Genomic DNA, 16,104 nt, shown 5'->3' on the forward strand with positions numbered 1-16,104 from the left:
AGGGCTTGATTGCAGGCCAAAATTCCCTTGGGAGTGGAAGGTGAGGGAATTGATAGAATCTCTAAGACCAGAACATTCAGTGTCTGTGTGAGTGTCCTTGCTATCAGGCCATGGACTTATAGTCATGCTAAAAACCTGAGCATTTTAGCCTTATTTAGTACAGTGAAATGATTATGTGGGCCCAAGGTCATGGCCTAGAACCCATCATGATCCAGCAGCTAGTTCAGCTGGGTAGAGGGAAATCAGGGTTTAGGTTCAGCATTGGAAGTCCAGGAGTCCTGTGAGTCATCTGATAGAACCTGTGCTGACCTTGTTGTCCTTCCCAGGGAGAGGGGGAGGGGCTACCCAGGCATTCTTGGGTCAATTTTTTGCTTTTATTAGATGCACTCACCTAAAATGGCGCTGTTGAGTGCAGCACACACAGGTTCCCTCTGGATGGGATCAAGCTGCTGGCCAACAGGGCAGCTCCAGGGATCTGAGTAAGCGAGTAAGCTGAAGGCATCCTAAGGGACAAGCACTCTTAGGATTGTGGTACATACCATACCCGATGCCATAGCTCCAGAAGGGGACAGGGCCCTGAATGGTGCCCAGTGAGAACCTGACATACCAGGACTATAGTGTTGGGCAGGGTTGTACCTTCCCCAGAGCTTGAAGAGGGTGGGGTACACCCCAACACCCATGTTGTATTGCAGACCTGCCTAGTGCCACTCTGCCTTATTCTTGCTGCTCCTGGATCCTCCCAGAGCCACCCCATTCCCAGCACCAAATAGAGGCTTGCTCTGTGTGAAGGCCTGGCTTGTCCTGTACCTGCAACATCTCTGTGTGAGCCAAATTCTTGCCGTACTCCAGGCCCAGCTGTTCACTCAGTGCTTGCAACTCCCGGCCAAACAGGATAATCCTTTCTGTGGCAGCCTGGTTGCCCCCGCAGAGCTGCCGCCTCGAATGCCCATCATCTGCACCCAAAAGCCAGCAGAAAACAAATTAGAAGGAACGGTAGGAAGAAATCCCAGGAAGTTGCAGCCTCTGCCAAAGGCAGGGGAGGGCCAGGAGAGCAGGTGGAGCAGCCAGAGCGAAGGTGCTCTCAGTCCACCTAAGCACACAGTCCAGGGATCAGGTAGGACTCAAGAGGTTTCCCTCTTCCTGTCCTGCAGAGATGCATGGTGCTCATAAGAGCGTCCACACTCTCCAACTCTCTCCAGCCCCAAATGCAAGAGTCTTGTTCTTGGCAGCAGGATTAGATTTTCCTATATGTTTGAAGCTGCCTCAAAGACCCATCCATGATTGGTCTGGCTGGAGCTTCTCAAGCTGCCAAAGTCTGGCCATATCGCCTTTCCCAGGGGGAAGAGGCATCTGGATCATATATTGCCCTCTTGGGGAACATCAGGCTGAGTCATGCTATAGCACAGCCCTTACCCATACTGGACTCATCCGTCTGCAGGTCCTCATGCTTGTAGGCACCATTGACGATGCGTGTGGACATGCTTTCCAGCACGCCATTGGGGTAATGCTCTGCCTCCATTTCCATTTCACTATCACTGTGGAGAAGGATTGAGGTGGTGTTGGCCAAGGGATGTGGTTGCAGCAACCTGGCTGGGCCTTCATTCAGGTTTTAGCCATGGTTGCTGTAGATAAACTGAGGGCTGTCAGGAACATGAAAGGATAGCCAAAGCTTCCCAGGCTCCAAAACTTGGCACCTACTACTAACTAGCTATTCCCATAGGCCTGTCACTTGATTCCCATTGTTGTCCTGGTGTTGCTTTTGTGACTCACTCCTCCTGGCTATCCTACCTTTATTACATAGTTCCTGATCCTCAGTGACTGGGCTTCACGGACCCCATTGGGCATCTCTGGTCTCAGTTTGGACTTAAGGTATGCCTAGGACCTGTTGAAAGCCACTTGTAACCTGAGTTCCCTGCCTGCTAACCTGGCTGTCTAGAAGCTAGATTCCATAAAAGCTTCAGTTTACATGCTAAGGCTTCTGAAGGCCTAGAATCCCCTGGGAGGGGACCACATTTTCAGTCTTGCAGGAGGGTTAGTACCTCCAGAGAAAGTCAGGGCCAAGGAAACTGGCAGCCAAATCTTGAGTAGGGCCAGAAGCCAGAGCCAGTGCCTGGTTTGGCAGATTAACAGGTAGCAATAAAAGCATAGGCCTGTGATGAAGGTTGGGGTGAAGGGCAGGGGGCAGCAAAGGACAGACTGCAGTGGGTCCAGGGAGCACAAAGCAGAAGCAGAAGCAGAGCAGAGGAAGTGAAGCAAGACAGGCACCTGGTCTCCTGGTTACTGGTACTGCTGTGGGGCTGGGACTTGGTGGAGTCTGTTGAGTTGGACTCGGAGTAATTGATGGAGGACGGGGAGGAGGAGGACGAGGAGGACGAGGAGGAGGAGGAGGAGCTGGGTGCAGGGTATTTACTGTGGTTCTGTTTGCTCTTGGTGGATGCGATGCCATTGCTGCAGCTGGGACTGTCTGCTCCTAGAAGCCAGGGATGGTCAGAGGAGGAGGGGCAGCTTGCTACCAAGCAAGTCCCTGGATATTGCCACAGTGATCCCCTTTCCCATCCCCCCAATCCAGCTGCCAGCCCTGAGCCCAGCACAGGGAAGGGCAATTGGGGTGGCCTTTCTTCTCCACACAAACTCTTCCCAGAGTCCTCTGGAGAGTGGCTGACCTGTGTTGTGCATGTGGGAACTACTGGGGCCGTGTCGGGGGCTGAGGCTTGGGGAGCCAGGGTAGCTGTCCTGGGACTTGGGGCTTCGGGAGCTCAAGCTGCGGACCTCACTGTCGGTGCCATTCACCATCTCCACAAACTGTCGACACCTGCAGAGGGATCACAGCAGTGATGCTCCGGGTCTGGCCCAGGCTGTGGATTCCTGCCATCAGCTGAGGGGTGGTCTTAGGGACAGGAGGCCATGACTTACTTGAGCATGAAGAGCAGGTTGGGGTTGTGTTCCAATAGCCCAGGGTAGAAGCGTTGGGTGGTCTCAATGGCCTCACCCACCCGGCCCTCCAGCACCAGCTTCTGGATCTCTGCAGAGAGCAAGAACATGGTAGTGAGGAAGGGCCACAGATTCTCCTCACATCCACAAGCCTGAAACATGGCCAGTCTCAGCAGGAGCTAGGTGATAGTTGGATGGGCTGGCTCAGAGTGCTCTGCCGGCTGGAGATGCTCATAGAAGAGGCTAAGGAGAGAACCTGGTTGCCCAGCCCCTCAGCAGAGCCTGGTTTCAGCCAAATGACATGGAATCCTCAAGAATAAGGGGGAAAAAGAATGGAACTTACAGCCCAGAGGCAGGAGGGGTGTTTGGAGGCCTGCTCCTATGGGGCATTGGTGGCCAAGGACTTGGCTAGGGGGAGGGCAGGAGCAGGGTTTAGGGCTAGCTTGGGGTGGCAGGCTGGTTGAAGGAGCATAATGGGCACCTAGCCAAGCCAGTGGCCTAAGGGCTCCTCTTCAGACAGACTCCTCTTTCTGGGCCTCACAGGGGAGTGGCAACAGAAGTACACTGGTTCAGGCCAGGGATGCATCTCCACAGTCTTCACGGGCTACAGCATGCTCCCTGCTAGGAGAGGAGGTCAGCCTCCTCATGCTGGCACCTCTGATGATGACACCTCTCTGGGCCACCAGCATTTTGCTTTTGCTTTCTCTCTCTTGCCCTGGGGCCTGGTGCATCTTGCTGGGAGCAACTTCTGGGTCTGAGGCTTTCTCATTCATAGATCCCAAGTCTGGAATCCCTTTCTATCTGTCTGACTGAGTGCAACTTCTCTGGGAGACACAGACACATGCACATACACAGAAATGACAGGCTCAGAGAGACACAGGCAGGCACTCACAGACATGTGTGTCTATACACACCCTCTCACCCTCACTCTCCTCCTATCTTCTGTGTATGGTCTTTGTTCTCTGTCCCCTTCTTTCCATGAAAGGGCCCCAAACACACACGTCACAGGCCAGAATGAACACTGGGAGAGTTGCCTTTGACCAAAGAAGGATTAGGTTGTCTGCAAAGGGCAGGACCAGAGTTGCAGAACAAAGAGAGGTGCCACCAAAGCAGCCACTAAACATCAGCTTTGCCCTGTCTAATCAGGCTAGAGACAAGCAGAACTACTAAGATTCAGTAAATGGTCTGAAAGACAGGGTGTTGGTCTGATAAGATGCAAACACTCTTTCTGGAAGACATAAATAGGAGGCCAAGTAGAATCCAGGATGCAGGAGGAAGGAAACAAGCACGGAGGAGAAAGATCTAGCCATGCTAAGGCTTGGCCTGTGCCAGACCTTCAGAGTATGCATTAGGGAGGCTGCTCTGAGACTCTCCAAGGCTGCTGGGCAATGTAGTCTTGAAGGATGGTCAGGAGCAGGATTTAGGGCTAGCTTGGGGTGGCAGGCTGGTCTCCACTGCAGGGGAATGGACTCCTAACAGGTTAATCAGGGTTGGCATGAGTTACAGAGGAGAGTTAGGGACAGGTGAGAGAGGGAAGGGGAGAGGAGAATTAACCTTACTTTGTCTGTTCTTTATGGATGCCTGTTCTTCCTGAATCGGGGTTTCAGTCATTCGGGCAAAAGCCGTGGCAGTGGCACAATACCCATGATGCACCAGGTAAGACGAGACCATGCTAGAAGAAAGGAAGAGCTTGAAGTGACACTCAAGAACTGCATTTCTGCTGGGTACAGTGGCGCACACGTGTAATCCAGCAGCTTGGGAGGCTGAGGCAGGAGGATTTTGAGTTTAAAGCTAGCCTCAGCAACTTAGCGAGGCCCTATGCAACTCAGTGAGACTCTGTCTCTAAAATATAAAAATGGGCTGGGAATGTTGCTCAGTGGTTAAGCACCCACCCATGGGTTTAATCCCCAGTACCAAAAAAAAAAAAAAGAATTGCATTTCTCACCAACCTTCTGATGAAACAGAATACCTCCCCGTGAGGTTTCCCCTAAACATATCTTATAATACAACCTCCACAGAACTGAAGGGGTGGAATAAAATAAAAATGTCCCCCAGTGCTCATGCCATCAGGCTGAAGAGGAGCTGTTTGTATCAATGCTCACAGATCAGAGGAGTGGCTGCACTTCTCTGGACATGCTGCCCTTAAGCTTGCAGGCTACCTACTGGTAAACTGCAGCAAGCCCAGAGGTGGCTGATGGTCTCACCCAGGACTTCCTGAAATGGCAGCCAGCCAAGCAGTGTGCCAGATCCCCAGACACTGAGGACACCTGGCACACACATACCTGCCACCAACATAGGAGCTCCTCTGACTGCTTGTACCACGCATAAGTGTCCTACTCCTCTGGTGAGCCTGTTTTGTGGCAGCACCAGCTCCAGAGTGATGGGAGCTAACCAACATGCCAAAATCATTTCATAATATGCCACAGCTCAGGGACCCAACGTGCCAAGTTATCAGGCTGATTTCACTGGGAAGAGACCAGGACCAACAAAAATACAATCTTTGGGGAAGGCCCAATTCCCAGCAACCATTTGACCCAATTTTAAACTATCTGAGCAGTGGCACATGTGTATGAGTGTGTGTGCACAGATGGACAGCAGAAGGATAAGCCCTATGTCTGATGTGTACAGGAGTAAATATCTAGGTATGTGAGCATGTCTGATGTAAATATTATTATCAACCAAATGTCCAAAGGGCTGTCTTGTGGGAGGCATGAAAGTTTGTATGTTACCTCTTATTTTAAGGGGTTAACACAATAATATGTGTAAAATACTTGGCAAGAAGTCAATACATACAACCTCATTACAAAATTATGTTATCAAAGAATATTATATTCTGAATAATAATTATAACTATGTTATAAATGCAGGGCAATTTTATTTTTACAACACATGGTTCAGATAAGTCAATATGAATATAAGGTGTCTTCAAAATGTACAGTCACTTTGACCCAAAAATGTCACTTCTTAAAAGGATACCAAGAAAGTAACTAATCTTATATATGAAAACTTCTTTATGTATGAAAGGGTTGCCAACAGCACCAAAGAGAGAAAATACCTAACATCCCACTAGAGGAAGTCAGAAAAGGAGCTTGTGGCAAATTTGTCTCAAAGATAAGTTAGCCATTCCCAATATTCATAAAATGAAGCTATGTGAAACCACAGAACACAAATTATATACAGGTCTTAGAAAATGAATACATACAAGCACATGGTACACACATGTAAACAAAAACAACCATGTGCTGAATACAGGCTCTGAAATCTGAGAGGATCAGTCCCTCCAGAATGGGGCCTGGAAAGCTCCACTTTTCCTCTTGCACATGGGTAAGCCTGCTGCAGGGAGTGGCACTCTCTTGGCCCCTATGGAAGTGCTCCTCATCTGCTCTGGGGGCCAGGAACTAGAGGTAGCTGTGCTGCTCTTCCTGACCACATGGGCCCCTGCCTCAGTTCTCCTTAGTGCTGCCTCAATATCAATCTCTCAAGAACAGAAAGCTGCACACGAGAACCCAGTGTGTATCCTAATCTTACTCAAGGGTCCCTGGCATCTGGTACATTGCAGAGCAATGAGCAGGGAGAGCAGAAGCCCAATCCAGCCCTTTCTCACCCTTGGGAGTCAAGCTAACACCCACCTCCTAGCGGAGTTGGGATGGTCATTACCTCACTCAGACCTGCAGCTGGCCAGTGGAAGACAAAACTAAACCTGGCCTCCCATGGCAATACTTGGCAACACGGACTTCCAAGATTGTCTTGGAATTCATCAGCCAGGGAGCCAGCTACACTGATCCTAGGGGAGACCCTCTTCCTGCTGCCACTGTCATAGATGCAGGGAATTTAGTTGGATGACCCTGTGAGGTGACTTCAGGCCACAGTCAGCAGGATGGATACTCTCCATGGTAGAAAAAAGTGCAGAGAGGAAGAGACCACAGGGGAATCCTAGGACATTCTTTGCAAAATGACCTGGGGAAGGAACACAGCCTGTTGGTAAACTTACACACAGGAACCTTCCAAGCTGGCTGAGGGGACAAAGGTGTAAATAGGGGCATCTCTAGAGACTGCAGCTTTCTATTGAAAAGAGGGCATCAGGGCAGTAGCTGAATCCCTGGGAGTACTTTCCAGAAGCATATTTCCCTCTGGAATTCTCAGGAACAGCTTATAGCCCTGCAGGGGCCCATTGGAACAGGGCCTGAGGGATGGCACTCACTTCTGCAGCACCGCCTGCCACTCGCCAAGCCGGGCACTGATGGGGAAGCCATGGACAGTGCCCTGGACCTTGGCACGCCATTCCCGCATGTAGTCCTCGATGTCGAACAGGAAGGGCTGCTGCCCAAAGTTGGCATCCACAATCTCCCCAGGTGTCTGCAAGCCTACAGTAGGGTAGAGGTTGGCCTGAGGAGGAGAATGAATGATAGTCAGGCCCTATGAGCAGTAGGGCCTCCCTTCACCTCCATGGCTCCTGCCGGCCAGTACTAAGGCTGGAAGAGAGTCACAAGGTGGGAGGCATGGGACTGAGCCACATTCCATCCATCTCCCCACCACAGGCACTAAACCCCAAAGCCTGGGGGAAGAAAGCAAAAGAAAAGCGAGCAAGGCTTAATATGGAGAGTCTCTTGCCCTGCATTGGAGGTCACTGGAACTAAGCCAGGGCACAGTGAGGCAGGCTGGGCTATACAACCCTGCAGGTGCGCCCATGAAATTAGGCTGTAGGGTGGATAATGGCTCCTCTCCAAAAAGTTCAGAGCTGAGGATCACTCGGCCACAAAAAAAGAGTTACATGAGGAAGAAGGAAGGGATGAGATGAGACAGAAGAGGGAGGAGGAGAGTATGGCAAAAGATTATGTGAGTTACACCCCTTGGAGCTGGCAAAGGAGAAAGTTTGTTGCCCTTCCTGTCAGAGGTTCACTCAGCAGAAGACCTATGGCTAGTGAGGTGTGAGGCTCCCTGCTTTCCCCCACTCTCCCACAATGACCTCCCCCTGTGGCTCCCAATGCCACTGCTCATACCCTCACCCATATCCTCCCCATATCATTGCACGCTGTCTTCCCAGGGCTTCCTAGTCCCCTCTTTATCTTCCATCCTTAGGCTACATGTCATTCCTGGGAATACTGGGTTCAGCCCACTATGATCCTGAACCCACAGACCTCTGGCTTCCTTCTTTTCCCTCCCATCCTCCACACTACAGGCGAAGCTCACCTCCTCCAGCAAGCTTTTTCTGACCACCACTGCCCAAAGCTCTGCCGCCTTCTAGCATGTGGCAGCATGCTGCCCACACTCACATCTGGTTGTTTTATGTTAACTAAATTCTTCCCCAGCCAGCAAGTCTGCTCTCTTTGCCTAGGACCACAACCTCTCTCTAGGAACTCTGGATAAATAGGAGGGAAGGATTCTGATATGTAGACAGGATGATTCAAATGCAGCAAATGCTGCAATTGGGTTTCAGAGGTCCCTCAGATCACAAGAGCATTTCCTTGGGTACATTAGGGTGCCCCGGATCCCAAAGTAGGAGCAGAGTCAGCAAACCTTCCTTCCAGAACCAGCCAAGGCATACAGGGCTGGGCCAGGCTCCAGCACTCTGGGTGGAGGCCCTGCATGTGACAAGGCCTGTGGTGACTCACAGGAAAGGACTGAGGTATGGAAGGTACAGATGAGCCCCGAAGGCTACAGGAAGCACCATCCTTTTCTAAGAAGAGAAAACCCACAAAGTCCATCTCCCTGGCTTGAGGGGGATCTTGGGGATACTTGATGGGGATGGACAGGGATTGGTTTCCTAAAAAATCAGTAATAATTCCCTACACTCTGTACCCCAGTTTGCTGGCTGTAAGTAACATGGAGCTGGCCCAGACCAGCTAAGCCATGGAGCTACCCTCCTTCCATGACCATCACCCCATCCCCACCCACCCCACAGCTGCTTTTATAAATGTCACAAATTTCTGTCACCTGCTAAGAGTCGTGGAGGAAGACCAGGCCTTGCTCCTGGAGAGAGGAAAGCCAGCAGGTATCCCCTACTGGCACCCTCAAGCTTGACAGCACAGGACACATCCCTGGTTGGGGAAAGGGCCAGACTCCACACCCTGCACTTGCAGGTACCACCACACCCCATAGCATACAGCCCCCAATGGCCCAGAAGGGGGAAAGCCTGCTGGTCATACTTACCGGGAGGTCTGTGAAGGCTATGCCTGTGAAGGGAAAGAACAGTAATCAGGCCATTAGACAGGGCCAGCCCCTTGGTCGCCTCCACCTCTGCAGCAAAGGCCTGGTAGTTTTAGGTCTGGACCTTTCTTTTACTGGGTGGTCTATTCAAAAGCAAAGTCAGGACCTTAGGTAATTGTCCATGGCTGTTCCACCTTAGAACAACTAAACCCAAGTGATCTGTCCCAAGGCCTTTTAGGTCAGATACTTCTCTTGAACCAACACATTTATGGAAACCTACTGTGTATGTCAAATCCTTTGCAATCCATTCATTACCTGATCCAATTCTCATATAATTCTGGGGAATGGGCATCCTTATCCCATTTTACAGATGAGGAAAAACTTCACAGGTTAAAAGACTTGCCAAATGGTCTGATGTTCCAACATTGTCTCTAAGCTGATGGAGAAGTGAAGACAGGGAGGGTGACAGCTGCCTATCTCCAGACTACACTCATTCTGCATCCCCAGGAATTCTAAGTTGGCAAAACTCAGGTTAATAAAGATTTGTGTACCATCCAAGCCCTCCTGCCAAGAGAAGGAGTTGAATTTCCAGAGACCTCAATCCTGAACTGAATATGAGGATGGAAGGCAGTGGGACCCCAAATATACACACAGGCTTGACCCATGTCCACCAGGAGAGGAACCTCAGAACTCTACCAGATTACACGTATTTGACAGATTGAGAAATGACACAGACTTAGCCAATAGAGCCTCTCTCAAGATTTCACAGTCCTTCATTTTTTTGGATAAGGTCTTATAACTTTCTGGCCAAAGTCCATAAGACTTTGGCCTGAGAGATTTTCAAACTGCTGATTCCTTAGAGATCTTCAATCTGCTCCTCCAACTCTCACCCAGAAAAGAAAGAAATCCAGCAAGACAGCACATGTGAAGTCTGACACAAGGTCTCCCACGACAATCTTGGAAGGTTTACAGATTTAAAAAAAAAAAAAATGTGAAGAGAGATGGTTTACAACTTTTACTGGGCTATTTTACTCCTCAGTGAGGAAAAGTCATAAACATCATGGTCTGCCTACCTGAGGCTACTGCTGAGAACCATTTGCAGGGTCAGTGTCACAGAATCTGGAAGCCTCTCTATACCCTCTATTCTGCCCAGGAGCTTCCCCCATGGATCTCAGTGTGGCCATGCTGCTGCTTTACTCCTAGGCCTATGGAGGAAATCCACAGGATCCTAGAAGGAGTGGGAATTCAGGCTTCATCAGTTAACTGCAGTGTGACCTTTGGCTAGTTACCCAACCTCTGTGAGCCCATCTGAAAAATAGGGATAATACTAATCTCTCAGTGAGACAGTCTGTGAAAGCTGCTTCATAAACACTGAGTTCTAAGTACAAATTGGCTGCAACTGGGTCACAGAGTGAGGCAATGGCCATACTTCTGGGCTGGGGATGACCTACCCAGGTCTGCCCATCTCTGCCTCACAGTGACACATTGGAAGGCCTTGAGGTGATTACAAAAGAATGAGGAAAGAAGCTATTCCTCCCTATTGCACTAGACCAGGCAACACTGCACCCTTCCCCAGCCCTTCTGATCCCTGTGAATCTGTGCAAGGCCAATGTGATGGCAAGATCTGATCACAGATGCCAAGAGAATAAACCAAACCTGCGGATAATAAGGGGCCTGGGCCAAAAAGTCATAGGTCTTGGGACACTGAGGCTGAGAAGAAAAGATCTTGTGAGAGATCAGAGCCATATGAGGATGATTCTGCAAGCACATTGACCGCTTGTAGACAGAACATCCCTCCATTCACTCATTCATCCTTTTTACCAAGTACCTGCTGAGGCATCCCAGGAGCCATGCCCTGTAACAGAACTGGGGAAACAGCTGCAAGCTTGGCCCTCACAGTGCTTCTGACTGCAGCAATAGAGATGGCTTGTGACTGATAATTACAAGTCAATTGGGGGATGGCACTAGGGCAAGTGCTGTGACGGAGGAAAGAAGCAGGGAGGCTTTAGACCCCTTTAGAGAAGTAGGATGGCAGAAAACTCATTCTACTTCTCTAAAGGGAGCAGGGTTAGATTCTGAAGCACATTATTGATAAGATGGCTTGTGAAAAGGAGGCAAGGACATTAGAGGATTCACTCAGTGCCTTACATGTGCTAGGCAGGTGTTCTACCACTAAGCCACAACCCCAGCCCCTATCTTTACTGCCTTTTCACAATTTCATGATCTAGAAAATTTGGGGGACAGGTCATATTAATCTTTCAGTAAGTTCTCAATAATATCCTTGTGGATAAGAGAGAAAAACGTATATTTCAAGCTAATGTAGCTGACTCGTAAATGCCTGGTATCATACCTGGACAAGCTCAACTGCCACTCAGGGCTCAAATCTTAGCCTTGTACTAGAGATTGAACCTAGGAGTGCTTTACCATTGAGCTATATCCCCAGCCCTTTTTATTATTTTTTATTTTGAGACAGGGTCTTGCTAAGTTGCTGGGGCTGGCCTCGAACTTGTGATCCTCCTGCATCCAAGTTGCTGGAATTACAGGCATGTACCACTGCACCCAGCTTATAAATATCTTCATTAAAACATACTCAAGGGACTGGGGCTATGGCTCAGCGGTAGCACACTTGCCTGGCATGTGTGAGGAATGGGTTCAATTCTCAGCACCACATATAAAGAAATAAAATAAAGGTCTATCAACAACTAGAAAAACATTAAAAAAAAAAAAACATACTCAAGGGGGCCAGGGTTGTGGCTTAGTGGTAGAGCACTTGCCTAGCATGCATGAGACACTAGGTTTGATACCTGGCACCACATAAAAATAAACAAATAAAATAAAGGTATTGTGTCCATCTACAACTAAAAAAAAAAATTACACACACACACACACACTCAAACATTTTTATCAAACTTTAGTTTAACAGGTCTGGACTTGTACTTTGCCTAGCATGTATGAGGCATTGGGTTTGATTCTTAGCACCACTTACAAATAAATAAAATAAACAAAAGAAAAAAATGCGTATGTTTAAAAAAAATTAGGTTAACAAAATGCTGAAAAGGATGTCAAATAGCTGAGATACAATAAGTAAGACCATAGAAGATCTTGATAGCCTGGAAAAATAGCCACTCTACTTCTAGATTAAATTTAATTACAACATGTGAGGTCTTTCATGGGGTCTATAAAAAGCATTCAATAGAAAGATGAGTTTTTTAAAAACAGCCTGTGACCATGAACTCCCTGTAGAATCTAGGCACCTGGTCAAGAAAGAACTCAGCCCTTTGGTGAGCCTGGTACACACAGATGAGACCCTAAATGTACAGATACAGAGGGCACACCTTGTGTGCCACTGCAGGTGCCATGCTCTGAGTAAGATGAGGACAAGCTGGAAGGATATGAAGGGCAGGTAATCAAAGAGGCAGGACTGGGTCTGGCTGCAGAGAGACAGATGAAGCAGGGCTCAGGTACAAGGTGAGAGCTCACAACAGTGGCTCCTGAGACTCTGGCAGTAGAAGAACCCAGAGCCAGGGAATAACTGGAATCAGAAAGTGGGGTGCGGGGGTTATGGCTCAGCGGTAGAATGCTCGTCTTGCACATGCAAGGTCCTGGGTTCGATCCTCAGCACCACATAAAAATGAATGAATGAATGAATGAATGAATGAATGAATGAAAAAATAAATAAAAGTTAAAAAAAAAAAGAAAATGGAGTGGGGAATGGAGATTCTTCTTGAGACCTTGTCCCGTGCCCCTGCCCAGTCGCCTCCCCCACTTCCCCAGCTATGAACTTCTCACTGGTTGAACACCAGCAACTGCAGTTTCAGGAGGGTTTCCCCAGATGTGCACCCGGGAAAGCTCTGCATCCATGCTGTGCTCTTGGTTGCCCAGCTCCCTGGGCTTTCCTGTATGCTCTGTCAAAGAATGCTGGCTCCTGGTCAACCAGCCCAGCCACTAGAAAACCTGATTTCCTCTAAGGTCTCCAGATGCTGGCCAGGTCATCTCCTAAAGAAGTCACAGAGGGGCTATAAGGAGTAGAGTCACCTTTTTATTGTCCCTCAAGCTAGGGGTACTCCTCAGGCCTCTGATGAATGAAATGTCTAGTTCTCTTTCCTGTAGGGCTTGGTGGCCTGGCTGATAGGGTACTGAAAGTCCTCTCCTCACTATACCATCCTAAGAGAACTAGCGTGTGACCAGATCAGACACTCCTGCAAATCCAGGCAGGCAAGCCCAGCTTCAGGCCCCATCCCCCCAGTGATTGCTACACTTCTGGTTAACAGCATTACCATCCTAGCCACCTTCTCACCTTTCCTTCTGTCACTAAGCCCTGCTGGGCCATCCCAGCCTTCATCAGGTTTGATCCCCATTTTCTGCACCTAACACCTTACCTCAGGCCACCTGCCTCTTCCCCTGGCCTTTCATCCCTCATGATTTCACCAAAGATTTTCTGAATGTAACTCTGCCTACACTACTGCCCATTAATCATGGGACAGCCCAGAGGAGATCCAGCCCCATCAGATCCCACTTGTCTATCTTCTGTACTAGTGAAGCCCTCACTATTGCTCTGGAGCAACCAGCACCCTGGCCATCAGAAGGGGGTAACTGGGCCAGGTCATGGGCATGCTAACCCCTATCACGAATAGTTATGTGCTTCAACCCCTCAAATTTTTCATTTGGTGCTAAAACCTGCTCCAACAAGTACCACAAAGGCCAGGATCATGACCAAAACGGAGCTGTACCCACTCTGGTCTTAATAAATGCTGCTTAAAGAATAGGTTCACAAAGAGAATGCCCCTGCTACTACTCCATTCACCTTAAAGGGCTCCACTGGCTGGAAAAGGCTGCAGTTCCCCAGAGCTCAGCAGAGGCTCCATGACACTGCTTTAATTTCAATGCTTGCCTTTGAGTCTCTCCCAATCAAAGGGGCTCCACAGGGGAGACCCTCCAAGGTCCCTTAAGCACCTACCAAGACTGTGGCCATTCTTAGTGTAGAAGCACGTGCCATTGATGAGATTAACACAGCAGCCGATTACATCTCCTGTGGTGAATGTGGGACCATAGGGCTGGCCAGTTCCCGAGGAGCAGAAGGAATGCCCATCATCGCCATGGTAACCATAGGAATGTTTGTCCCAACCTATTGGGGAAGAAAGCAGCAATAGCTGAAAAGAAGGACTTGAGAGAGGAGCAAGAAAGTCACAGAGGCCCCACCAGGTCTCAGCCACTCTCCCAGCCTGCCTCACATCAGTCAGCACTTGTGGTCTCTCACAGATCCAGCTATAGACAGTGTCTGGCTATACCAAACACATACTTTGTTAATGAGTTCAGTAAATTACCACCTCTGAGGGGCTGAAGCAGCCACAATGAGGAATATTCCAAGCTGTGGTTAACAGGAACCAATATTTGGAAGGGAGTCACTGGAAAGCAGCATAACAAGGAGGTGGTCAGGGAAAACCTCAGGAAGGAGATGGGGCTAGAAGTGACCCAACCTCAGAATTCTATGTGGTATGTTATCAAAATTTTTAAATTGAAGAGTAATTTGCCTATAGTAATATCCTTCCTTTTAACTATATAGTTCAAATGAGTTTTAACAAATATCTAAATATATACCGTTTTGTTACCAACATAATGAATCAAGACAGACATTTCCATCACTTCAAAAAGTTCTCTTTGGCCTCTCTGCAGTCAGTCCACTCCACTTATCCCGAGTCACTGGCAATGCCTATCAATCTGATTTGTCCCTGTGGTTTTGCCTTTTCCACAGTATCATATAAACAGGATCACAGGGGCTGGGGGGTGGCTCAAGTGGTAGCGTGCTTGCCTAGCATATGTGAGACACTGAGTTCGATCCTCAGCACCCCATTAAAAATAAATAAAATAAAGATGTTGTGTCCACCTAAAACTAAAAAATAAATATATATTAAAAAAAACAGGGCTGGGGATGTGGCTCAAGCGGTAGCACGCTCGCCTGGCATGCGTGCGGCCCGGGTTCGATCCTCAGCACCACATACAAACAAAGATGTTGTGTCTGCCGAGAACTAAAATAAATAAATAAATAAATAAATATTAAAAAAAAAAAACAGGACCACAGAATATGGGGTATCCTGTGTCTGACTTCCTGAACTTAGCATAACATATTTGAGATTCCTCCATGCTGTTAGATGTATCAATATTTCTTCCTTCTTTATTGCTAAGTAGTACTCCATTTCATGGTTGTAAAACACAGCATATCTATCCATTCACCAGTGGATGATATTTGAGTTATTTCTAATTTCCAGCTATTATGAATAAAGCAATAAATATTTATATAGAGGTCTCAGTGCAGACACGTTTTCATTTCTCTTGAGTAAATACTGTACCTAGAAGTGGTATTTACTGGGTCACAAGATAAACAAATGCTTAACTTGATAAGAAACTGCCAAACTGTTTTCCAAAAATGGCTATGTTGTTTGCATTTCTGCCAGCAATGTAGGAGTTCCACATCCTCACCAGCAATGAACATACTTAGTGATTTTGTTTTTCTTCTAGCCATTTTAATAGTATGCAGTAGTGTTTTTTTTCCTAGTTCTTATTGTTTTTTTTTTTTTTTAGGGTTTTTCCTCCCATATTTTCTTAGTTTTTCATACAATATTATAATATCATTGTGGTTTTAATTTGCATTGCCCCAATGATGTTGAACATCTTTTTATATAATTATTTGTCATCTGTTCATTAGAAAATCATGGAATTGTTATTCAAATTTTTAACCCATTTTAGTCTTATTTTGTTTTTGTTGTTATTTTGGTACTGTGGATTGAACCCAGGGGTGCTTTACCACTGAGATACATCCCCAAACTTTTTTATTTTTATTTATTTTTTTAAATATTTTTTTAATTATAGTTGGACACGATACCTTTATTCCATTCATTTATTTTTATGTGGTGCTGAGGATCAAACCCAGGCCCCGCGCATGCTAGGCAAGCGCTCTACCGCTGAACACAACCCTAACCTATTTTTTTATTTTAAGATGGTCTCACTAAGTTGCTCAGGTCCTAAGTT

The 16,104-nt window shown here is 47.8% G+C and overlaps 1 protein-coding gene across 3 annotated transcripts in view; it reads right to left on the reverse strand.

The window, feature by feature from the left end:
- The window catches only part of Ranbp10 (RAN binding protein 10), a 67,447-nt gene that overhangs the window by 3,535 nt on the left and 47,808 nt on the right, over window positions 1-16,104 (reverse strand). The window contains exons 4-13 of one of the 3 annotated variants that reach the window (XM_046434296.2): window positions 14,036-14,203; window positions 9,082-9,104; window positions 7,133-7,317; window positions 4,491-4,603; window positions 2,914-3,022; window positions 2,664-2,812; window positions 2,266-2,470; window positions 1,414-1,535; window positions 808-953; window positions 392-503 (exon numbers count right to left, since the gene is read on the reverse strand). In XM_046434296.2, coding sequence (XP_046290252.1) covers window positions 392-503; window positions 808-953; window positions 1,414-1,535; window positions 2,266-2,470; window positions 2,664-2,812; window positions 2,914-3,022; window positions 4,491-4,603; window positions 7,133-7,317; window positions 9,082-9,104; window positions 14,036-14,203 — 1,332 coding nt within the window. Of the gene's footprint in view, window positions 1-391; window positions 504-807; window positions 954-1,413; window positions 1,536-2,265; window positions 2,471-2,663; window positions 2,813-2,913; window positions 3,023-4,490; window positions 4,604-7,132; window positions 7,318-8,865; window positions 8,961-9,081; window positions 9,105-14,035; window positions 14,204-16,104 lie in introns of those variants that run through there. The other 2 variants (XM_046434297.2, XM_046434298.2) reach the window with 2 other exon arrangements.

Source organism: Marmota monax, unplaced genomic scaffold, assembly GCF_021218885.2.
Source record: "Marmota monax isolate L192 unplaced genomic scaffold, Marmota_monax_Labrador192_F-V1.1 WCK01_AAM20220418_F8-fsc00024, whole genome shotgun sequence".
Lineage (NCBI taxonomy): Eukaryota > Metazoa > Chordata > Mammalia > Rodentia > Sciuridae > Marmota > Marmota monax.